Source organism: Coprinopsis cinerea (genome assembly GCF_000182895.1).
Source record: "Coprinopsis cinerea okayama7#130 chromosome 11 map unlocalized cont3.11, whole genome shotgun sequence".
Lineage (NCBI taxonomy): Eukaryota > Fungi > Basidiomycota > Agaricomycetes > Agaricales > Psathyrellaceae > Coprinopsis > Coprinopsis cinerea.
The window spans coordinates 157,633-180,928 of record NW_003307534.1 but is presented as its reverse complement, the minus strand read 5'-3'; the positions used below and the strand labels follow the sequence as shown (position 1 = coordinate 180,928).

The 23,296-nt window shown below is 49.8% G+C and overlaps 5 protein-coding genes across 5 annotated transcripts; 1 reads left to right on the top strand and 4 right to left on the bottom strand.

Moving 5' to 3' along the window:
• Nucleotides 1-445: 445 nt before the first annotated feature.
• CC1G_11343 (hypothetical protein) lies at nucleotides 446-4,059 on the top strand (the record flags this gene model as incomplete). The annotated part of the gene is made up of 10 exons (XM_001839580.2): nucleotides 446-473; nucleotides 708-937; nucleotides 1,073-1,132; nucleotides 1,200-1,288; nucleotides 1,450-1,639; nucleotides 1,694-1,961; nucleotides 2,214-3,260; nucleotides 3,364-3,393; nucleotides 3,460-3,758; nucleotides 4,051-4,059. 10 exons carry the CDS (start codon nucleotides 446-448, stop codon nucleotides 4,057-4,059), a joined length of 2,250 nt encoding a protein of 749 aa, XP_001839632.2.
• A 1,245-nt stretch (nucleotides 4,060-5,304) lies between these two features.
• On the bottom strand, nucleotides 5,305-7,534 carry CC1G_10624 (FAD binding domain-containing protein; the record flags this gene model as incomplete). The annotated part of the gene is made up of 8 exons (XM_001839579.2): nucleotides 5,305-5,326; nucleotides 5,439-5,605; nucleotides 5,661-5,868; nucleotides 5,931-6,369; nucleotides 6,418-6,528; nucleotides 6,587-6,679; nucleotides 6,784-6,913; nucleotides 7,391-7,534. The coding sequence occupies 8 exons, from the start codon at nucleotides 7,532-7,534 to the stop codon at nucleotides 5,305-5,307; spliced, it is 1,314 nt and encodes a 437-aa protein (XP_001839631.2).
• A 6,979-nt stretch (nucleotides 7,535-14,513) lies between these two features.
• On the bottom strand, nucleotides 14,514-15,478 carry CC1G_15648 (FAD binding domain-containing protein; the record flags this gene model as incomplete). Its single annotated transcript, XM_002910173.1, has 2 exons — nucleotides 14,514-14,797; nucleotides 14,866-15,478. 2 exons carry the CDS (start codon nucleotides 15,476-15,478, stop codon nucleotides 14,514-14,516), a joined length of 897 nt encoding a protein of 298 aa, XP_002910219.1.
• A 644-nt stretch (nucleotides 15,479-16,122) lies between these two features.
• Nucleotides 16,123-16,908, bottom strand: CC1G_10622 (hypothetical protein; the record flags this gene model as incomplete). Its single annotated transcript, XM_001839577.2, has 2 exons — nucleotides 16,123-16,770; nucleotides 16,823-16,908. 2 exons carry the CDS (start codon nucleotides 16,906-16,908, stop codon nucleotides 16,206-16,208), a joined length of 651 nt encoding a protein of 216 aa, XP_001839629.1. The 3' UTR covers nucleotides 16,123-16,205.
• A 2,167-nt stretch (nucleotides 16,909-19,075) lies between these two features.
• On the bottom strand, nucleotides 19,076-20,547 carry CC1G_10621 (hypothetical protein; the record flags this gene model as incomplete). Its single annotated transcript, XM_001839576.2, has 10 exons — nucleotides 19,076-19,271; nucleotides 19,345-19,369; nucleotides 19,423-19,458; nucleotides 19,518-19,539; nucleotides 19,596-19,642; nucleotides 19,695-19,735; nucleotides 19,800-20,065; nucleotides 20,118-20,265; nucleotides 20,327-20,340; nucleotides 20,398-20,547. The coding sequence occupies 10 exons, from the start codon at nucleotides 20,545-20,547 to the stop codon at nucleotides 19,076-19,078; spliced, it is 945 nt and encodes a 314-aa protein (XP_001839628.2).
• Nucleotides 20,548-23,296: the final 2,749 nt, after the last annotated feature.

The window sequence follows — 23,296 nt, the reverse complement described above, 5'->3', positions numbered from 1 at the left end:
CGGAAGTTCGGGTGACGGCAAGAATTTGATGGTGGATCGTCGTTATGAAACTGAAAAGATTGAAAGTTCAAACGGTAGTTACTTTGAGAATTATACGAACACACACAGCAGTCCAGATGAGACATACGGTGACTATAATACAGAGGTAAAGGATTATAGCTATTGTAAAGGACTTTTAAGGCCCCTGTTCAAACTTTTAAGGTTGTTGGAATCACTGACAGTTCCCTGGAAAGAAAGTATTGCACCCAGATTAGTGTACTCCAAAGCTGAATTTGATAGAGTGAAGCTCTTTGTTTCTTGGGCTAAAATTCTTAATGAAACCGCTCATTTCAAACGATCTCACCGTCTTCTGGCCTTGGAAAGATTACACCCTACATTCTCAACAACAAAAATTAGCGAACATGTCATTTCAAGTCTTTCTGACAAGGTACGCCTCAAAAGTAACATGCCCTATAACGTGATGGTTGGGGGAGGTAAGGCAGGCAAGCGAGGGGGTTCTCTTAAAAAACGAGATTTATCTCGTATCGAAGGTGCCACTTTGATTCAGTTTCCTGTATTGCCTGGAAGTGAGATACACCCTGCTTCCAGATACAATTTTGAATCTTATCTACATATAAATGATGCCAAAAATCTAGTGGAATGCAATCCAGAGCTTGTGGCTTGCTTACTACCTTTGGAAACTATCGCCCCATTGATTAGCTATGCAGATCTTGTGATGTATGCGAGAATGCATGGTATTACTAGGGGAAGGAAGGATACTAAGCCTGTTTTTGTATCAAAGATAAGCAACCACAGTTGCTCCTTGTGTATGGAGTATTACACAGTTGTTCGCCCTTCAATGAGCATGGAGGAAGAAATACTGAAGAAAGCTGCACGCCTAAGGGAACAGGTAAAAGCAAAGGCACTAGCACAGAAAGAAGCCCGAAGGCAAGCAAAAGTAAGTCAACAATTAGTAAAAGATAAGGACTCGATGAAGGCTAGTGATGGGAATAACAACACAGAGGAGGTCATATTTCCACCTGCAGCTCCTTCAGAGAGACTGATACATGAGATTATCTCAGGGTTTTGTAAGGATATACACCCGGATTCTTTCGTTGAAAGTGGATGCTGCGTGTGCGGCGCACTGGCAAAGGTAAGCACTCTTAAGGAAATAAAAGAGACAGAGTTAGATCTTGAGGAGGTCGCTGACCTTCTAACAGCAAAGGGGGTTACTCGACTTGAGAGGAAGAAAGAATCTGATCCAATACAAGAGGTACCAGGTCCTATCTTTGATAGAAAATGGACTAAGGTATGTCAATCATGTTACACGGCATTGAAGAAAGGTAGGCGTCCTCTATTATCTTTGGCAAATGGTTTATGGATTGGGGACATACCTAAAGAGCTCCAAAATCTTACATTTGCGGAACAGATGTTGATTGCCCGTGTAAGGCATAACCGCTGCCTAGTTAGGGTTACTACTAGTACAGGTCAGGTTGGCAGAGCGAAAATGATAGCTAATGTCATCATGTTTGCAAACCCTACAGTCGAAGTTTACAACAAGCTTCCTCCAAGCCGCGAAGAGCTAAGTGAAGTACTGGCATTCATCTTTATGGGTTCTACAAGCCCAACACCTGAGGACTTTAAACGTACTCCAATGCTTGTAAGACGCAACAAGGTAGCATTAGCTTTAGAATGGCTAAAGTTAAATCACCAGGACTATGCAGATCTTACTATTGATAGGGAAAATTTAGCATCATATGATGAAAGTGGTGTACCTGTATTCTGTGATTACAAGCCATTACCTGTTAATATGGCAGGTAATGTTTTGCCTTCCGAAATGAGTAAACATGAGGTAAAGGTAGAGCGTGGAACCTCTGATGGGCCATGCCCTTTTACTGTCCATGGACTAACAGGGGTTGAATACGAGAACATGACCATTGATGCACTTAAAGCCAAAGCTTTACGCCATCTAGAAGATGGAGGTAAAGCACTTGGCATTGGTCGCTCAGATACACCAGAGACAATCTATGACAACCCACAGCTTTATCCGCAAATGTTCCCATGGCTTTTCCCCTATGGAAAAGGTGGAATTGGGCAAACACACCTTAAAAAGAAACTTCACCATAAAAACCACAAGAAGCATCTTCTTAGCTATGCTGATAAGCGTTTCCAAACAGATCTTTATTTTCCTATAGTTGCATTTAATCATGAACAGTTAAAAAGCGGCATTACAGGGAGTTTCCTGATGGCCAAGCGACAGAATTTTGAAGTTATCACACAAAAGATTCTAGGGCTTAACAAAGAGGTTTTGAAGGACATTGCTGATCGAATGGCAAACGGAGAACATGTCAGGCCCAAAACAGATGAAGAGAAAGAGTGCTTTCAATTGCTCGATATGCTTGATCATGTTGGTGGGCATGTCAAGGGCTCTTTAACTAATCGAAAGTACATGCGGAACGAGATTTGGTCACTGCTAGCTTTTAAAGGGGCGCCAAGTTGGTTCATTACTTTTGCACCAGCAGACAACCGCCATCCTTTGAGTCTTTACTACGCATCGGATAATTTGGAGTTCAAGCCTGAAATCTTGACATCCAAACAACGGGAAAAGCTTTGTCTAAGTAATCCTGTAGCAGCTGCAAAATTTTTCAACGTTCTTGTAGAATTGTTTATCAAACATGTGCTAGGTGTAGGCGCTGACCACGATGGTTTATATGGCAAGACAAATGCTTACTACGGGACAGTGGAGCAACAAGGTCGGCTGACTCTTCACTTACATATGATGATTTGGATTGCAGGTGCTTTATCTCCACAAGACGTTCGAGATCGGTTAATGAATCAAGACTCAGAATTCCAAAAGGCCCTTATAGAATATATGGAGGGTGTTCACCAGGGAGAATTTATTACTGGGTCAATAGAAGAGGTCAAGACAAGGGTCCCGTACGATCCTGATGAGGAGGATGAGGGCTTTCATGGAATCGAAAAGGAAAGATCCTCAAAAGTAACTCCTCCGGGCTATGTTGACCCTACTTTGACTTTACCTGAAGAGCCTCCAGAATGGTGTGAGAAAACTCATGATTCCTTTGAAGCATGTCAGAAATGTGCAGTGCTCGCAGCATGGAAGTACAAATTCAACCATACTGTGGATGATATTGTTCTAAGAACACATTTCCACAAATGCCGTGCAAAGAAAGCACCAATGAAAGACAAGAAATCTAATGCAGATGATGTTCAAGTCAAGTTGATGATGTCTGGTGCTCCAAAAGGGTGTCTCACAGAAGAAGGTATATGCACGGCGCGGTTCCCAAGAGAGATTGTACAGGAAACAACAGTAGACAAGGAAGACGGAAGACTGACAATGAAGAAACTTGAAGCAGGGGATCCTAGGGATCAATGGATACTTGCGACAGGAGTTCCGTGAGTTAGATATGCTAGATACAATTACCCTTTTACGGTACAATAAGTTAATACCTGAAGATGCAGTCAGACCTTTGCGGAATCCAACAATAAGGGCATTCCAGAAGTGGGCATCAGAGAACAACATTGACTATTCATCCAAATGGCACAAGTCCCTACAATGGAGAAAGAATGAGAAGATTATACAGGAGCCAGAAAAGGATGGCACTTGGAACTTGGCATATGCTAAGACCCGTGAAGTGATAGAGAGAGAAAAGAATCAGCTTGGTAAGAGAAAGGCAACTGGTAATTCAGGGCAAGAAGTCAGTAGGCGAAAGCGACAAGTCACTACACTGGCCCCTAATCCTTTGAATCTTCCATCTGAGGTATGTGTTGGGTTAGAATGGGATACGGATAACTGGAGCTGCTCATACGACTCGCTCTTTACAGTCACTTATAACCTGTGGAAGGAAGCGTCACCAAACAGGAGAGATGAAATCATGGATCTCAGTACATATATGGGAGGATTTATCTCAGAGATAAATCATGATTCTTCTAAGGAGGGCCTGGAAAAGGCACGCAATATAGTGCGGAATCAACTATATGACCATTCAGCAACATTATTCCCTAAAGGGAAGGCTTATGTGGACATGGAGGATTTACTAGATGTGTCTCTAGGGAAGATGACACCAAGGGCAAGAGAAAAGACAATATGCAATACTTGTAAACATACATCACTTCTTAAAGATCAGCCAATGTTCTCTACTGTAACTGTGGCGACAGGCCGAAGGAACATAGTTGTTCCAACAGACATGGACCCCAAATCTCTACCACTCGACTGGTGGTTGAATGAGGTTATGAGAGAACCAAGAAAGGCAATGTGTAAAAAGTGTAAAAATAGAACGATAGTCAAGACTACAGAAGTCTTTTCAGCACCGGTCCTGTTAAGTTTTGTCATGGAAGGTAAAAAGATTATTCCTAGTGAAACTTTGACTGTGAAAGTGAACGGTCGTCCAGTATTGTACCACCTAAAAGGCCTTTTATACGGGGGTGATAATCATTTCACTTGCCGCTTTGTGGATCGATGTAACAGGATTTGGTACCACGATGGTATGGCTAGAAAGGGTGAAGGCTACTATGAAGGTGACATAACCACAGACTTTGATCTCAAAGTACTTCAAAAAGCTGGAAGAAAAAATCATTGATTGTATGTATCTATGCAAAGTCTGACATTTTCTGAACCGTTAAAAGTGTTTCCGGTGGAGCCTTATTTAAGCCGAGTCACTGCCATGCATATGCATTGGCCCGTATACTAGTCTTATCTGGTCTTTAGTTTGGTTTAGTGTTCGCTCTTCGCGACAGACAGTCCGTAAAAGCACATGCAAAATTGGATGGCTTAGGCTGTAGTGAGCTCGCTGAGATCGTCGAGAGTGCAGGAGACATACCGATGTCAAACGTCGCGACTGTGTTGCTCACATAGTAGAGCATCGCCGTATATACCGAGAATTGATCGTAGACCTCTTGAGGAATGGTTGAAGCCATTATGTCTTGGTCCTGGAGAGCGAGGTAGTAGTCGGCCCTTTTGGTTGCAGAAGCGCTCCTTTTATTCACAGAAGTATGGGTACTGCGTCTGTATAATCTCGCAATCCTGGTTATCCTATTCCATTACAAGGCATTCCTTTCTCGCCGACTATCAACTCTGATGGCAGTGAGGCTGCTCATCACTTTCGATCTGCGGGGTCACCGGAGATCCTAGGACTCGGATGACAGGACTCTCGCAATCGGGATCGGCCCTTAGCATCGCGCGCCCTGCGGAAGGGGCAAATAAATAACAGAGGGAATAAGACGAAATACAGGCTCCCTGCATACAAGATAACCTATTTCAGGACAACGGTGATCGGCCAGTTCGGGACTGATTGTTTCACGCTATATCTATCCCAAGCACGACCGCAAGCTACATACGATATATTCGTACTACTTAACGAGATTAATGTGAAGACAGGCCTGATACATCTTCCAACAATACGGCCAAGTATCACTACGAGATATGGAATAACCTTGCCTACTGAGAATTCTTCCTTGGACAAACGAGGTCCTTGTCCCAATCTTCGGACCCAACTCCAAGGGGAACGAGGAACAGGCTCTCTGGGTCGACCTTTGCCTTGATCTTTTTAAGCCTATCGTAATGCGACCCGAAGAAACTCTTTTTAAAGTCCTCTTTGTGTAGCATGGCCTACATCGAGCGGATTGAGGGTGCATTTAGAGTCATGTAAAGGAGATAGACTTACCTCGTTGAAATACGCAGCCGAGTCGACGCTTATTGGGTCAATGATCCTTGTACCATTGATCAGCCTTTGGCGGACGACTTCGATGGCGTTTAAATCGAGTTCCGCCAAAGGCTCTGCCAGGTATAGTTGAGCTGCAGCGCGTCTCCATGCAGGATTCAATGCAACGCTTTCGGGGTCCACTTTGGAAACAGCGCCTCCAGCAGCAGCACTAAGGGAAGTGAACAATGAATTGATCGGTGGACTTGGAGTGAGAACGGAAAACAAGCGTACACCCACGGAGCGCCAAATGGGTTTGGCACACTCAGCATCAGTCGAGCGACCTTTGCCGGATCACGTTCAACGACCTCCCGCGAGAGCAGTCGCGACGAGAGCTCAGCCATGCCACCCACCCCACCAACTGAGTTACGCTTCATGAACCATTCGTCGAACCAGTCATAGAAAGAGCTGTACGGAGTCAAGGTAATCGTCGCTGTACCATTACTGCGCTCTCGTGCAAGTTCCAAGATCGAATTGAACGTCTCGTTGGCCTCTTCGACGGTTTTTTTGGGCGAGATGTAGTCGAATCTGATGTGGTTGGGGACGATCTGACTGGAGCCTCCCCAGCCTAAATCGCTGACTCTAGGGTGAAGACGGACGTATTCTGTAAGGAGCTCGAGAGCAATTTCTGGCGAAGGGAGGTCCATTTCCAACCCGACGAGGACTATTTGCTCTATGGGGTGGGTCCTGTAGGTTACAGAGGTCAGGATACCAAACGTACCACCTCCGCCGCCTCGGAGAGCCCAGAAAAGCGATGGGTTCGTATAGGAATTGGCTGTGACATGCTTTCCGTCTGCAGTCACAAGAGTGAATTGAAGGACGTTGTCAACGCCTGCATGGCCCCTGGTCAGCCCTATCAGCCCCCTGAAAGCGATACAAATTAAACTCACCCAGGCCGTAAGTGGGAGCTAAAGGGCTGTGTCCACCGCCCAATACCCAACCTGTCAGGAGATGGGCGTGAGTGAAGAGGAGTGAGGCGAAGTCTGAGATGGAGAGGAGACTTCGGGGTCGGAGGTTAGCCTTGGTCTCACGTTATAAGAACGTGTACCCTTCGTCAAGGTTCCTATGGCTGGCTAGGCCGACGGACCGGACGGACGCCTTGCGGCGAGAGCGCGACGTAAAGAGACGACTGGAGCTAAAGGCTCAGCGGTCGAAGACGTGGAGAGAGTTAAGTTAGACTTAGGAATTCGGACAGAGGATTCGATGAGGGGGAAGTCCTAGTCGATGGAGGAGAGGGGATTGAGTCCTAGTCGATGCAGAAGGGAGGATGGAGATCCTAGTCGAGATTCCGGATGAGGTATCTACTACAAAACCATACAGTACTTATAGAGGACACGTCTAGAGAATCTTCGACAAGAGAAGTGCGGAGAAACGATGGAGAAACATGAAGGCGAGACTAAGATGTATGAATGAGAAATGCAAACGACATGAAGGCGAATCGATCCAAGAACAACACAAGAGAGTCGAAGAAGCTATCTACGAACCAATCACAACATGATAAGAAAGTCTAGAGCAAAGACATGAAGTAAAAAGGTCGAAGACAAAGTCTTGAGCAAAAGAACATGTGATGAGGAAAGATAAGCCGGAAGAAAAGAAAGATAATAACATCGATAAATCAGGGAAAGTCGAGATATGACGTACGAGGGAACTTCGGACAACAACAAAGAACGAATACGTCTAAAAAGGGAACATACTTCCAAAGAACAATACAGAGTCGAAGGCTTCGAAATACCAAGCGCGCGCCTAAAGTCCACTAGACTTCCGGAGGATCCGAGATCACGGAAGGAGCCGAGTCGCGCGTCTTGCCATGATCCGGTGAAGTCTAGATCAGTAGACATTGACACGACCGGAGTCTAGGTGGCGGTGCGGCTGAAGACGTTGGGGAAGTCGAGGGTTCGAGTATGGCTGGAAGCGAAAGTCGAGACGTCGGGATGTGAAGTCGAAGTGTCGAAGTCTAAGCCGAGTCTAGGGAAGGCGCGAGTGTATATCAGAGTTCTGCTAAGTGCACGAGCCCTGACAGCTACCCCCCTGATTACGGCCGAGCCCTCGAGGCCAAAGGTGAAGTCGATGTCGAAGAGAAATTGAAGCATAGGAATGTGAAAGAAAAGAAAATGAAGTCGAAGGAAAAAATGAGAAGTCGAGATAACAAGGCGAAGGCGGACGGGTCACCACTCGGGTCCAGGCTTGTCGGGATATCGACGATGGAAGTCTTCGACTAACTCCCTGGCATGGCTCAACTCGGTAGCAAGGAGCCAGGAGCGTTCTTCGTCTGTGTTCTCGTAGCCTAACCAGCGTACTTCATAGAGAAGCTTGCAGGCGCGTCTACGACGATCCACTTTCGAGTCTAGGATTTCGGCAATCTCATACTCCAATTCGCCGTCTACCTCTACCGGAGGTGGAGGAGGCTCGTGACGAAGAGGAATCTGAGACTCGTGATGGGGTTCGAGCATCGAGACGTGGAAGACGGGGTGAACGGAACGCATGGAGTCTGGAAGTCGAAGGGTGAAGGAGTGGGTGCCAACCTGAGCAATAATCTCGTAAGGACCGAGATATCGTTCAGACAACTTCTTGGTAGGTCGGGTGGTTCGGAAGAAGGCAGCTTTGACGAAGACGCGATCACCGACTTTGAAGTCTGGGGGTGCTAGACGTTTGCGATCGGCGTATAGCTGGTAAGACTTCTGTGCGGCGGTGATAGATTCCCGAAGGTACTCGTGCAACGAGGCGAGGTCGACTGCAAATTCTTGCGCGGCGGAACTGGCTAAGTCGCGTTCAGGGTGGATGTTAAGACTTGGATGGTAACCCTTGTTTGCGAAGAAAGGCGAGACACCAGTGGTAGCTGAAGGCGCGTTGTTGTAAGCGAATTCGGCGAGGGGAAGGAGTCGATGCCAATCATCCTGCTGGTAAGAACAGATACGCCCGAAGGTACTGCTCCAAGGTCTGGTTAACTCGTTTCGGTCTGTCCGTCGCCTTCAGGGTGATAACCTGAGGTGAAGTGAAGCTTCATGTCCAAGGCTTCGCCCAAAGCACGGAAAAAGTGGGAGACGAACTCTGAACCACGATCAGACGTCACGTTCGAAGGGACGCCGTGCTTGGAGAAGACGTGGATGACGAAAAGGCGTGCAAGCTCCGCAGACGTGAGATATTGGTCTGTGGGGATGAAGATAGCTTGCTTGGACAGGCGATCAACGATGACGAGGATGTCTGTGAAACCACCAGAGGAAGGAAGTTGCTCGACGAGATCCATGGAGATGGATTCCCAAGGACGGAGGGGAATGGGTAGCTGCTTCAAGAGACCATAAGGCTTGTGGCGAGGAGTCTTCGTACGGCGACAAGTCGTGCAAGAATTGACGTAGTCTGCGACAAACGAACGCAGTTTAGGCCAAACATAGTCACGTCTAACCAATTCGATCGTTTTGTTGCGACCGAAGTGACCAGCGAGAGGGTGATCATGCTTGAGCTGCAAGACTCGAAGACGTAAGCCGGGACTATCTGGAACGTAGATACGCCCATCAAGTCTAAGAAGACCGTCGGATGGAAGCTCCCAACGAGGGTCAGAAGGAGTGGGAAGTTGTGAAGAGGCGAGGGGGTCCGAAGAATAAGAAGCCTTGATATCAGAATGAAGACTAGCAGAGTCGACAACCAGCGAGGCTCGGAGGGCAGGGATGTAGATAGTCGAAGCCCTCAATGACGAAGCCAGCTGCTCAGACGCGAAGATTGGACGAAGGTTGACCGGATTTACGCTGGCGAAGTCACTACCCCCCTGTTTAAGGTAGACGTCCCATCGTCGTGTTAGCGCATCAGGCTTGGTGCCCAATTTGCCAGGACGGAAACGGACGACGAGGTTAAACTGGGAAAGGTATTCAGACCACCGCGCCTGACGGCGAGTGAGAACCTTGGTAGTCGAGAAGTACTCGAGGTTCTTATGGTCTGTGACGACGTTGACCGGGTCGCCTGCGCCTTCCAAGTAGTGACGCCAGACTTTGAACGCCTCGAAGATGGCAAGGAGTTCTTTGTCATGGACGTCGTAGTTGAGTTCGGCGGCTTGGAAAGTGCGGGAGTGAAAGGCGACTGGGTGGATCTCTCCAGACTCGAGCTGAATAGAGAGAATGGCGGCCAAGGCGTAGTCGGAGGCGTCTGTCTCGATGATGAGAGGTCGATCGGGTTGCCAGTGAACAAGAATAGGAGCAGAAATGAAAGCAGACTTGAGGGTCTCGAAAGACTTGCGAGCGGCGGAAGAAAACTCAAAAGGCGTGTCTTTGCGAGTAAGGCGCGTGAGCGGAACGACGATGTCGGAGTAGCCGTGGATGAAACGACGATAGAAGTTGGCGAAACCGAGGAAAGACTGGACGTCTTTCACTGAACGAGGTTCAGGCCAATCCTGGATGACTTTGACTTTCTCAGGCGACATGGTGAGGCCGTCGGGTGAAAGAATGTACCCAAGGTACTCGACGCGGTCAGCGTGGAACTCACACTTCTTAGGCGAAGCATAAAGCCCGTGCTTGCGGAGACGTCTAAGCACCTCTTTGACGTGTTCACGATGCTGAGAGAGATTGTCGGAGAAAACCAGGATGTCGTCGAGGTATACGATAACCGAGACGTCGGTCATATCGGCGAAGATGTCGTTCATAAAACGCTGAAAAGCGGACGGCGCGTTAGTGAGACCAAAAGGCATCACCAACCACTCGAAAGAGCCATAGCGAGTTCGAAAAGCAGTCTTCCACTCGTCCCCATCCGCAATGCGCACAAGGTGGTAGGCATGCTTCAAGTCGATCTTGGAATAGACTTTGGCACGAGCTGGGGCTGCAAGAAGGTCCGAGATGAGGGGTAACGGATAGCGGTCCTTCTTGGAGATGCGGTTAAGCGCCCGGTAATCCACACAAAGACGTAGGGAGCCATCCTTCTTCTTGACGAAGAGAATGGGTGCGCCTAGCGGAGAAGTCGAAGAGCGAATGAAACCAGCGCGCAAATTCTCGTCCAAGAACTCGCGTAGCGCAAGGGGGTTTCGGCTGCGGGAGAGAGAATAAAGCCGACTCGGAGGAAGGGGCTGAGACTCGTCCAGATCAATGCGCAAGTCGTAAGGGCGATGTGGCGCAAGCGAATAAGCCTTGGCGTTGCTGAAGACGTCGGCAAATTCGTGATACTCTTCCGGGACATTGGAAAGATCTGGAGTGTCGGTAGTGCTAGTCGAAGCAGCACAAGCCCGCGAGACGTTGTCTGAAGAAGGAGAAATAGAAAGTGAGAAGGTCTGCGAACCACTCATGCGAACAGCTCGACGATAGGCTGAAGCGTTCACAAAAGCGATTGGCACAGGGTTAGAAGTGAAAGAAGGAGAAGACTTAGAAGGAGAAGGTGAAGACTTGGAAGTAGAAGAAGAAAGGGAAATGGAAGGAGGAATCGACATCGACGAGTCTTGAGGCGAATCTTGAGGTAAAGGAACAATCGGTTCCTGCGGTGATAAATGGTCGGAGTCGAGTGAGTCGAAGTCGATGGGGGAAGGAAGAGAGACGGAAGACTTGGTCGAAAAAGGGACCACGGAAGGCTGAGACGCCTGTGACGGAAGGCTGGATGAAGAAACGGAGGTCTCGACGTTTGCTGCGACGAGTGAGCTCAAAGAAGAGGGGTTATCGGCCGATTCGAACGAAAGTATCTGACCACGACGCCAGTCAATCAACGGATTGTATCGGCGGAGCCAGTTGTGTCCAAGAATCAGGGGATACGGAGCATCCAGCTTTGTGATGAAGCACTTGAGAAAGAACTCATCACCAGACGGAAAGCGGAGGATGATATCCGCTGCAGAAGTGAGCCAAGTACGAACAGATCCATCAAGGAGTCTAAGGGGCACTGGCGGAATTTCGTAAAATTGCAAAGTCGAATGAGAATTGACAAAGTCTGAGTCGAGGAAACAGTCCGTACAACCCGAATCCACCAGGGAGTCGAGGTCGATAGGCGAAGACGTCGAAGAATAAACGGAGACCGAAAACGAGAGAGCATGGGGATCGGAGAGAGCAGCAGCATTAAGTCGAACCTCAGGCACTCCTGCTGAGAGGCTGCAGTCAACTGGAGGAGGCGAGGTCAGCAGACTGCTCAAGCTTTTCCCGCAGACGTGTCAGTGGCAGGCTGACCGGCGGAAGCAAAGCGAGCGCGATGTCTAGACTTGGGGCACTCTGACGCCTTGTGCTCTGTGCTGCCACACACCATACAAAGGCTTTCCTTGATACGGCGGGCACGCTCCTCAGGCTTGAGCTTTCCGCTAGCGTCAAGCTTGTCGGCGTAAGGGCGAGGAGGGGCAGAGGACGTCGAGGGTGTCGACGATGAAGTCGAGGGAGTCGTAGACGAAGAAGAAGATGAAGTCTTGTTCGACTTTCCTTTGGCAGAGGAAGAGGTCGACGAAGACGAAGTGTTACCGGCCGACTGAGGCGAAGTCTTGGTCGAGTTAGATGAAGTCGAAGCCGGGGTGGCCAAAGAGCCAGACGAGAGAGAGGGTGAAGACGAAGCCTTGCCAGATAGCTTGGCTTGGAGGGCCTTGAGGAGAGCTTGATCACGACGAATCTCCTCTTGACGTTCGTGCCAACGTTCGTCCATGTCGAAGACGACATTCTGCAACTCCAAAAGCGTAGCAGGCCGAGGACGTTTAGCCAACTCGTTCTTGATGCGGTCGGAGAGGCCAGTGTAGTACTGAGAACGTAAAGGCGCTTCGTTCCAGTTGATGCGTGCGGCGAGCTCATTGAAGTCGAGGGTATACTGGTAGGCACGTCCTGTCATCGTCAACGCACGAATTTTGCGTTCTGCGTCGCCGATGGGGTTCTTGGGGCCGAAGACGAGAGTCAGCTCCTCGATGAAGAGGTCCAGATTGTCAAACCAAGGCAACGTCGCATCGGTAGTGCGAGCCACATTGATTCGAGATGCGAAGTAAGTGTACGCCTTGCCCTTGAGGTAGGGAGAGGGCAGTAGCCACAGCGTCTCTCGGGTGCTTGAAGGTGTGCATGTAGCGACCGAGATAAACTGTAAAGCTGGGCGATGAAGGCGTCTAGGAGTTCGGGATCTGAGCCGTCGAAAGGGTCGGGAGCACGAAGTCTAGGGGTACTGGAGGACTGAGACTCGAGTTTCTCGAGAGCCTTTCGCAAGGGTACGAGCATTTGACTGCTGACCCTCGACGAGGTGCTCGAGAATGCGACGAAGGACGGGTTGGAAGTCGTTGGAGTCGTCTTGAGCTTGAGTCTCGGAGTCTCCGCCAGGCGGATCGCCAGACGGGTCACCAGGTCCACCACCACCACCATGGTTAGGAGGAGGGTCGCCACCACCGCTGCCAGACGGCGGGGGACCACCAGAGTCGCCACCTGGGGGACCTCCACCACCACCTCCCCTGGGATCAGGCGGATCACCAGGAGGCGTGCGAGGGGGAGAGCCAGAGGGATCAAAGGCGAAAGGGAGTGGATCATCGCCTCCTTTGCCAGAGGAAGACGGATCACCACGACGCGAGTTGGAGACGCGACCTGCAGCACCACTGGGGTTGCCAGACCCAGAGTCTGAGGCGCGAAGACCACCGAAGGCGCTGGTAGCGAGGCCACCAGGGATGCCTAGATGCGAGGCTACGAACTCTTCTTCGCGAGCGTCGTTAGACATGCCGCGTCGAATGGTAGCTTGACCGAGGAAAGACGTAGGAGGTTGCCAAATAGCGGTTGCAGCTATGGCAGGTGATGTCGAATTCGAGATGTAGAAGGGATCGGTGAGGGACTCGTGTCTGGAGTGCGATAAGGGTCGAGGTTGGCCCAGTGCGGACGCTGAAGGAGGAGGGCGAGGGCGACGAAAGTCGTAGCGGTCTTGATCGGACATAGACGTAGACTTGGAACGACAAGACGAAGTCGAATCCGGAATCTACTGTCAGGAGATGGGCGTGAGTGAAGAGGAGTGAGGCGAAGTCTGAGATGGAGAGGAGACTTCGGGGTCGGAGGTTAGCCTTGGTCTCACGTTATAAGAACGTGTACCCTTCGTCAAGGTTCCTATGGCTGGCTAGGCCGACGGACCGGACGGACGCCTTGCGGCGAGAGCGCGACGTAGAGAGACGACTGGAGCTAAAGGCTCAGCGGTCGAAGACGTGGAGAGAGTTAAGTTAGACTTAGGAATTCGGACAGAGGATTCGATGAGGGGAAAGTCCTAGTCGATGGAGGAGAGGGGATTGAGTCCTAGTCGATGCAGAAGGGAGGATGGAGATCCTAGTCGATGGAGAAGGGAGGATGGAGAGTCCTCGTCGAGATTCCGGATGAGGTATCTACTACAAAACCATACAGTACTTATAGAGGACACGTCTAGAGAATCTTCGACAAGAGAAAGTGCGGAGAAACGATGGAGAAACATGAAGGCGAGACTAAGATGTATGAATGAGAAATACAAACGACATGAAGGCGAATCAATCCAAGAACAACACAAGAGAGTCGAAGAAGCTATCTACGAACCAATCACAACATGATAAGAAAGTCTAGAGCAAAGACATGAAGTAGAAAGGTCGAAGACAAGTCTTGAGCAAAGAACATGTGATGAGGAAAGATAAGCCGAAGAAAAGAAAGATAATAACATCGATAAATCAGGAAAGTCGAGATATGACGTACGAGGGAACTTCGGACAACAACAAAGAACGAATACGTCTAAAAAGGGAACATACTTCCAAAGAACAATACAGAGTCGAAGGCTTCGAAATACCAAGCGCGCGCCTAAAGTCCACTAGACTTCCGGAGGATCCGAGATCACGGAAGGAGCCGAGTCGCGCGTCTTGCCTGATCCGGTGAAGTCTAGATCAGTAGACATTGACACGACCGGAGTCTAGGTGGCGGTGCGGCTGAAGACGTTGGGGAAGTCGAGGGTTCGAGTATGGCTGGAAGCGAAAGTCGAGACGTCGGGATGTGAAGTCGAAGTGTCGAAGTCTAAGCCGAGTCTAGGGAAGGCGCGAGTGTATATCAGAGTTCTGCTAAGTGCACGAGCCCTGACACAACCTCCAGCAGCGCCAACACTTCCTCCTGCTGAGATGCCGCCTACAAGGGTTCTACCAGCCTCATGTGCAGCCCTGTAGGCTTCAGACCACTGCACTCCAGCGCCGAGCGTTATCCCTAAGTAGAGGAAGCCATAAATCAGTTCGATGCAGGCGATACGTAACTGTCGACGATTTGGAACAGACCTTCATATCGTTCTGAGGAACAAGCTCCCAATGGAACAAAATCATTCGATACTTTGATCTCCTTCATATGGTGGGTCCAAACGAGGAATGCTCCCCTTCCTGTACTACGTCCAAGGAGATCGTGACCAGTATTCTTAACCACAAGACGAAGGTAATGTTTGTTGGCGAATTTGACTGCCGCTTGAATGTCTTGTGGAGTCCGAGCGTCCACGCCGATTGGAGGCACCGAGCCTTGTCCGCAGACGTGGCTAGAGGCGTAGTTGAGAGGGCATGAATCGAAAGTTCCGTTTTGGAAGAGATATGCTTCAAAGTTTGGAAGTTGCATCTCGCCAACTTGGGACGAGCGCCAGGTGCCGTTGGTGTACTGTTGCTTCACTTCTTCACATGCAGCTTCATCTTCCTGCTTCGATGAATAGCAAGGTAGGGGCGGAGGGGAAGGTCGTAAAAGAGGTCGCGAGACACGGTTAGCAAGCTCATTGAAGGCTGTATCGGAAGGCCAGCAATCTGAGCCATAGATGCAGCGACATTGTCTATGGCTGGTTTTGGAGGAGACATGCTGAGGGAGAGACGAGAGGAGCAGCCAGATTCCGCTAAATACGATGGAATACCTCATGTCTTCTGGGTAGTCTTAGGTATGGGAAAGCAGATGCCACAGGTGACAGTCTTTATAATGTAGTGAGCCGCCAAGGTTGCTGGAATGACAGAGGCCGAGATGCACGAAGTGCAGCGTGTATGTACAGGCAAACATGGGTTTCGATTTAGAACCTCCAGGGAGGATGGGCGGGGAAGGTGAGGCAATACGACCGCAGCCTACTAGAAGGGCATATAATTTTGAAATGCGGGATGTTGCCTTCCCCGATGGTAAATCTGACTTGTACCTCAGGCCCACATATCGAATCTGTCGGAAGTTAGAGTTAGTTTGATTGATCAGAATGAGATATGACGGTGGTGTCTACAATACTATCAAATGCTGGTAGCTAACAGCGTGCGAGAGATCAAGGCGTCAGGAAGGAGAAACCTTTATCAAGTTCAACCATTCTTACAAAGAAAGCTTCATGCCTAATTCGGAAACCGTCCAAAGTCCCCAACCTTATCTGACGGCCAAGCTGGTCAAGTATCCCTTCAAGTTTGTTTAAAAAGGGGTAGAATACATCCCCTTCTCGTAGGCGAGAACATATTACGCACAGCGGTAATGAGCCGACCAGACAAAATCCATACATCACGCGGTCATAGTCTCCGATTAGAAACCACTTGAATTTAGCACGAACTTGTCATACGTTCATACATAGGTTTGCCTAGAGAACAATGTTGACATGAAGTACTACAAGTAATCCACTTCCTCAATCAAGCTGTTCAATTTCCCGCGCATTCACGGAATTGAGGAAGCCATCTGCGAAGCCTGCACCAAGCCGGCGGGCACCACCCTGGAGTCGTCCTCCTCCTCGAAGCCTGGTTTCACGGATATCGATCGCTTCGAATTCCCTCGGCCTGAAACGATGTCTTCCGAGACCCCCGCCAATCGTGCACCCCCCTCGGACTATCGGCGAACGGATATCGAGGTCGTCCATCGCACGAGGGCGGTTACGCATGGTACCGAATGAGGGCCTAGGAAATTTACGAAAGGGTGTTCCAAAGATTCCAGGCGAGCGAAGGCGGGAGAATGGGCCCGGGCTGATGATGGTAGGCGAACGGGTTTCAAGATCGTCCACCGCGCGAGGGCGATGAAGAATGGAACCGAAAGAGGGCCTAGGAATTTTAGGAAGGGGATTTGCAATGATTCCAGGAGAGCGGAAGCTGGTGAATGGGCTGAGGATGGTCGGCGAACGGATTTCGAGGTCTTCGAGATCGCGAGGGATCATTGCCTGAAGAGGATCTCGAGCTTCAATGGTTTCCTCGACATTGCGACTGTTCAGCTGTCTGAGAAAAGGAAATGTGGATTCAATGAAGAAGAACGTACGCAATCAGGGCGCTGGAGACTGGAGCAGCGAATGCCGGAGCAACGGCGAGGGCGGCGACAGCGATGGTGGTGGAAATGCGAACCATGGTTAATGCTTGGGTTGAAAAGACGTTGGTTGGGGGCGATCAACGCTGTTGAGACTGTGTGGTTGGGAATTGGATAGATGAGACCAGCTGAGGAGCCAGGGTAGCTCGACAGCCTGCTTTTATACAACCATTGCTCGATCGTGGGGTCAAAGAATTCCGAACACTACGCAATGAAGCCACTGAAGACCGTCCGATGCATCTTGAAGAAAGGCCATCGTTGCCCGAAATCAGTCTCATTCGAAACGGACAAGCGTAACATCCTGCCGATAGAGGAAAGGTAGATGTGATACTAGGTAGTATCAGAGGCACCGCTTTCCAGTACCAGTGTTACAGTGCTATCGAACAGAAGGCCTTCCGGGGAGCGCCAATGCGCCATCTAATAGTGATTCCATCCGTTTGATGGAACATTGCAGTGGTCTGAGCTTCGGCGAGTTCGGGCGTTAGAAACCCTGGCGCACTGTGTCGATTAGAACATCAACCACGAATCATAAGCGTATTCCGATGCCAGATGACTTGAAACCGCAGCCAAGGTATGGAAAGGCGGCAGTGTTGTCGTGAATGTCCTGTTGGGAGTCCAGACTAGTAGTAACGCGTTTCTCCCGACAGTTATCGAGCACGCCAAGTTGATTTTGGCCCCGAGGTTTCAAGATAGAGAAAACACGAGTGAGTTTCCACAGTTACGACTAGTAGTGGGCAGGGCGCACAAGCGGGGTGGAGGACGTTGTTTGACCCTATGTGGCGGCTCCTTCAAAGACAAACACCAACAAAGGCACAAAGGAAAACTTCAAGAAAACTTTGCCAGGCGCAGCTTCGTCACCGAGTTGAGACCTGTCTCTGGCATATCGTTTCTCCAGCCTGACGTCTCAGAAATACCTTCCAACTCCACACGGCCACTATCATACGATCATCATCAGTCCGAGTTGTTCCACTGGCACTCGTTCGCTCCTAGTCGATTGTCCGCTTGCTCAATGGGTTGTCGGCTACATCACTTACCCTGCACGTTATCGACAGACGCTGCTCAGGCGCTTCCTCAAACATGATGTTTCTCACTCTTACTGACAACTGTGCTTTCTACAAGACTATGGCATGAATCACTCTTTCCAGTGGTTCAAGTCGTCATTGGGTTCGTTTCTCTCTGGTCTTCCTCTCGACGAGGGTCACCTTCTACTACTGCTAGTAACGCCTGGCTCAGTCGTTGCATGCATCAAACCCATCTTTTCAGTTGCCCACTTCCGTAAACGTTGGGAATGCTTCTTTCCGCGGGGGTCTATGCGACCATCACCCGATTGCTAAGTGAAGGATCCTGCAGCATGATTGCGCTCCTTACTCAACCAGCGCCAATATCGGAGTATTGGCCTCCAGCTCGAACACCCTCAACCCAGATCGATTCCAGCACCAGTGGCCGCACGGGCTGGTATGGCTAGTACTATGACCTTGTTGACTCGAGACCTCTCTTCCTCTATCCGACGGCGAGACAGAGAGTTGTGGGACCTTAATGACCCTTTCCACGTTACTTATCTCACCGCATATGCGATTCAGAATGCCGTGATGGAAGGCTCATTGCTGTTCCGGCGACACCGATCCAGAACATACTTACCTGTCAAGAGTCTCGTAAGTGACACCCTTCTTACATTGTTTCCAGCTGCCCAATCTCACACCATTTCTTCAGCTTTCGGTATCATTTACGCCCCTTATCCAAGGATAAAGGTCAGCTTCAGGAAGGTGGGGCCCTGTTCTCGCGATAATCAACCGTATACCGCGGCGGCAGCTCGTTTTCTCACCGACGTATGAGGCAAAACAAGACTTGTCAATACTCAAGCTCGGTATGAGAAGCATTAGACCTTTTCGGACCAATGGGCGACATTTGGTGGAGTTCTTTATGATATCGGATGTTCTGAACATCGAGTATCTATCTTCTAGTGGGGCCCCTGTGAGTTGATCGTGACCGAGAGGTTCTCGCACATTCGCACTTTCCGAGAAGACGAGGCAACCCATACTTTCCCAGATTTTCCAATTTGTATTGAACAAAACTATTAAGATACAGCCCATTGAAGCTCCAGGACAGCGTATTTACAAGGCAAATTAGTGAAAGATTAAGAAAGGTCCGTAGAATATCGTAACGCAAGGTTTCGAGGCCGCCCTTAGACCTCGGCGTTTTGTAATCAGATTACGGAACTGATACTGGCTTGACATCCTCTTCGCGATGAACGCTGGATGTCATCTCGACATTCACCTTGACTGGGCGGCGTTCCGAGCCTCTGTAAGACTCGATGGCACCCATGCGGTGGGCGGCATGAGAGCTAGATTGCTGGCGACTTGATACTGATGTTCCAGGGGCGCGGAAGCTCATTCGAGAGTTGAGGCTGTGGGTATGGAGGGATGCCGTAGAAATTAGCCCGGGTATTCTTCAGATCCTTTTAGCAAAGTCTCACTCACGTTGCAAGGATACTGTTCGAGTACACTGGTAGATTGTCAGAACAACGCAAACTATGCCAGGATCCTTATCAAACTTACGTTTTGCGTGGCAGGTGAAAAACGCTACCCAGATAACTGTGGTTGGCGATGTTGACGTATCCGTTCAAGGCAAAGGCTGAAGAGATGCGACTTACAGGAGCCATTTTCGACGCCAAACTAGGAAGTCGATCCGTTAGGTCTTCACCTTCACTCGTGAATAAGGGATTGCTCACCGAAATCACAAATCCCAGCGCCGTGACGCTAGTGAGAACTCCTGTGCCTATTCACAGTCAGCTGCAATATCATTATCACTTGAGATCATAACTACCCACAGATTGTATACTGAACCACGCGGTCAATGAGGCGCATAGACCTATAGGCGATTCAGGTCGTGAGGTGAGAGACCATTCATGGTTTGACACGAAGCTGGTGCGCACCGATCAAGCACCCTGCCCCGCTGCAGCCAAAGATAAAATACCATCGAGCTCGAGAGGACGATGTCCAGTACCACCCCGCTGATGAGAACGATGTACACCGTCCACCCCCACTTCTCCTCGTATACGATCAAATTCGCCTCAATAACGCCGGCAACTGCTGAGACGAGCGAAAGAATGTAGGCGACGAAGGTCAAGAACATGCACACAGGCCCGATAAATCTCCAAGGATGGGGAAGGACTATCCACACACGGGAAGCGAAGAAGGTCTTGAGGCTATTCTTAGCCATCGGCGAGAGCGAGGGGTGGTAGAGCGCTTACATGGGTGAGGAAAGTGACAGTCGCGCTCGCGAAGATGGCGATCGCCATCCACGGGAGATTGATGAGACTCGCTGGGTTGCCGTAGTGAACTATCGTCGTCCTGTAGACTTCAGCAGACACGCAAAATGTGTGGAACAGCTCCAGGATCCTGATAATGGTTGTACATTGGAGACCGTTACTCCCAACGTCGGATGGTCTGAGAGACGCACCACATGATGCCAACCTAGTACCGAAGAAGCGTCAAAGGTGTCCAATGGAGTCTCAGTGAAGCGCTACTCACCAGCGCTTTGAAGTATCTTCTATCATCTGGGAACCCTTGATAATAGGTATGCGTTTGAACAGTCGCGATGCCGAACAAGAACATAGAACATAGTGATCCTATTTGAATGGCGCCAATGGTGATATGTAGGTTCACTCCGCCAGAGGACATGGTGTGGCGAGCGAAGGGGTAGGCGATGGTGAGCGGGTGCAACGGAGCCCCTTGCTTAGAATTTATGCTCTACTTCGCGCGTTTCAGAAGGTAGACAGATGTGGACTTTGAACGCCCGGCAACGTATCAACAAGCCGTTCGGAGTAAACTCGAGCACAAGGCGGCTAATGGAAGCATCCACATCAGACATGGCATCAATGGAATCTGAATAGCGAGACGTCAAACACACAGTTGTCAGAAACTGTTCGATTCAATGTCTTCGCCGTTCCAAGATACCTATAAGCACAGCACAGAGGTAGAACAACTCGCGTACAATTTGGACTTGGGCCAATGCGTACAGACGCGACTCTTTCCGAGATTTTACGCGCGCAGATCTATTAATAATCCAGCTTATCAGGAGCGACGACGCGACGCCCGGTATCAATTGACTAGCGTGGACCGGGGTTTCGAAAGATCACTGTGTGCACAGCTCAATGTCTGTGATACTAGCGCCTAGAGTCTCACCACATTTGTCAATTCCTCAGTTGGGTTGCGAAACTACTGGTGCTCTTTTACCATCTGATGGGCTCCTGTGCCCGGACGACCCGTTACCATATCAGGTTGCGAAGTTGCAACTGGCCTATGGAGAGCTGGGGTAAAGGATTCCTCGTTGCTAGCAACGGTGAAAGGTAGGTGCACTCGCAAAGGCCTCGGTTTGGTCAAACGGCTCATAGTACGTGGGCTATGGGAGAAAGGATGATCCATGGAGTCTCTGACTTATCCGGTAAATGGCGCGCATCAGGTCAGCGCCGGCGCTCAAGGTGAAAGCCTCCGCGCTGGAGTCGCGTTCCACGGCATTCTACATATGATGGGAATTGATATTAGCGGAGAAAAGACAACGGATGTCCCGCTAAGTAGTCGCCTTGACATTCGACGACTTCTACCATTCGCTCCGACTCGGAGTTCAGTTGGCTCGAGTCCTGACAGGGGTTCCTTGTACACCACCAGCAGTCGATGATCCCATTTTGCCACAATAAATCCCAGTAATGAAACTCTTTGTGCACTAGCTGGGATAGCAGGATGACAGTTCATACCAGAGATTCATTCTACGCTAGCAGACCTACAGAATCAGAACATTGAAAAAGCAGGGACGAGAAGGTTAAGCTACGGTCGTACAACTCCCTTCAGGTAGCACGCGGTGCTGCATGGATTCATTTTGATATATGAGCCGACGATGCAGGAAGCGGACAGAGACAGACAAGTCATCAAAGGCAGACCGAGAAAGTGTGGGAGGAGGAGTAACGGCTTGAATGGGATGTTCGCACTCAGTAGCAGTATGGGGATTCTGTAGAAGTCGACGTGAGGATACTTGGCCAAGACCTTCTCGATGACCCACCAAATGGGCGCGCCGTAGGAAACGTGGTTCTGCGAACCCCGAGACATCCCTGAGTGCAGCATCGCAAGAGCATGGAGTCGCCGTGTTCGGAAAAGCTGCCTGAGGTTTCTTTATAGCTGTAAAAAGCCATCTCCTTGGACTCGAGATCACGACTTTGGTCAAGAAGGCGTGAAGAGCCTTGGGCAAGTCCTCCTCTTTCTCCTTCAACGCGTTCTTATTATGCCTCAAAATCGTCCTGTTTGGCGGCGTGTCCAATTTCAACTTCAACTCCTGGATTTCTCTAGCGAGTGTCGTAGCATCCTGTAGCCCCTCTTCAATAGCGTCCTAGGTCGACGATCGTCGACCACCGCAGAGGGGAGGGGTGGCTTTAGGTTCAAACAGGGACAAACAGCTGCAAGCGGACCAAATTGAAATCAAACTTCCCCTCTGGCTGCATTGTCATGGTTCCACAATTCCGCGCGGTGCTGACGCCTTCAATTGCCGACCATCTCGTTTGGATATCTTGGAAAAGGGCGCTGATTCTTACCACAGACCTACCTATAAATGGGTCGCTCTAAGGCTTCCCCAGAGAACGACAGTCCCGGGTTCTTAAATCGAGCTGGACATCGATGCAACTTGTCAGCGCCCCCGATGTATCCTTCTGCGTTGCCTTGGCTCAAGCGTCCACCCCACGAATGTCGGTTTCGTGAACAAACCTGATCTCCTACTTCTCCGCTCTATACATGGAACATGGCGAACCACTTCAATCCCCGATCAATCGCAAGCACAGCCTTCATGGGCGACTAATTCTCAAGTAACTATCCCCCGCGATCACGCCTTTCATTGGTAGTCTCTCACTGTGGGTTTCTTGCCGGAACAGGTCGTCCCTAAAGCATGACGTACTCGAATGAAAATCTATAAGCACTGGTTACCCTCGGTAGGAACAGCGGCAGTAGGCTCTCAAAAGAGGAAACCCCGACCTGACCCCTTGCGCGCAACATTCCGTTACAGTAATCGTGTGGCTCGCATGGAGAGCCCCATGCCGAAGGAAATCTGATGAACCATCTGTGAGTTTTCTCTTTCTAAGATGCCTGTTCATTCTAAATATTCCATCCTAGTTTCATCTCCGCTGGCGGCGCGGTTCTTTTGAGTTTCATCAGGATTCCGGGGAGTGCGTGAAACTTTTTCGCTCCCAGTGTTTCCGCTCTAGGAAGTCTTGACTGTTTTGGAGTTCGATAGGCCTCGAACAAACAGTCTATTAGATAAGGGTGGAATGTGGATCGACCTTTGCCGCTGCCTGTCCAGCGGATACACTCAGCCGGCACACGAGAACCATTGATACCAGGTAAACTTCTATCATATTCTCAATCAAACTTCTTAACGAAGCCTCCCCCA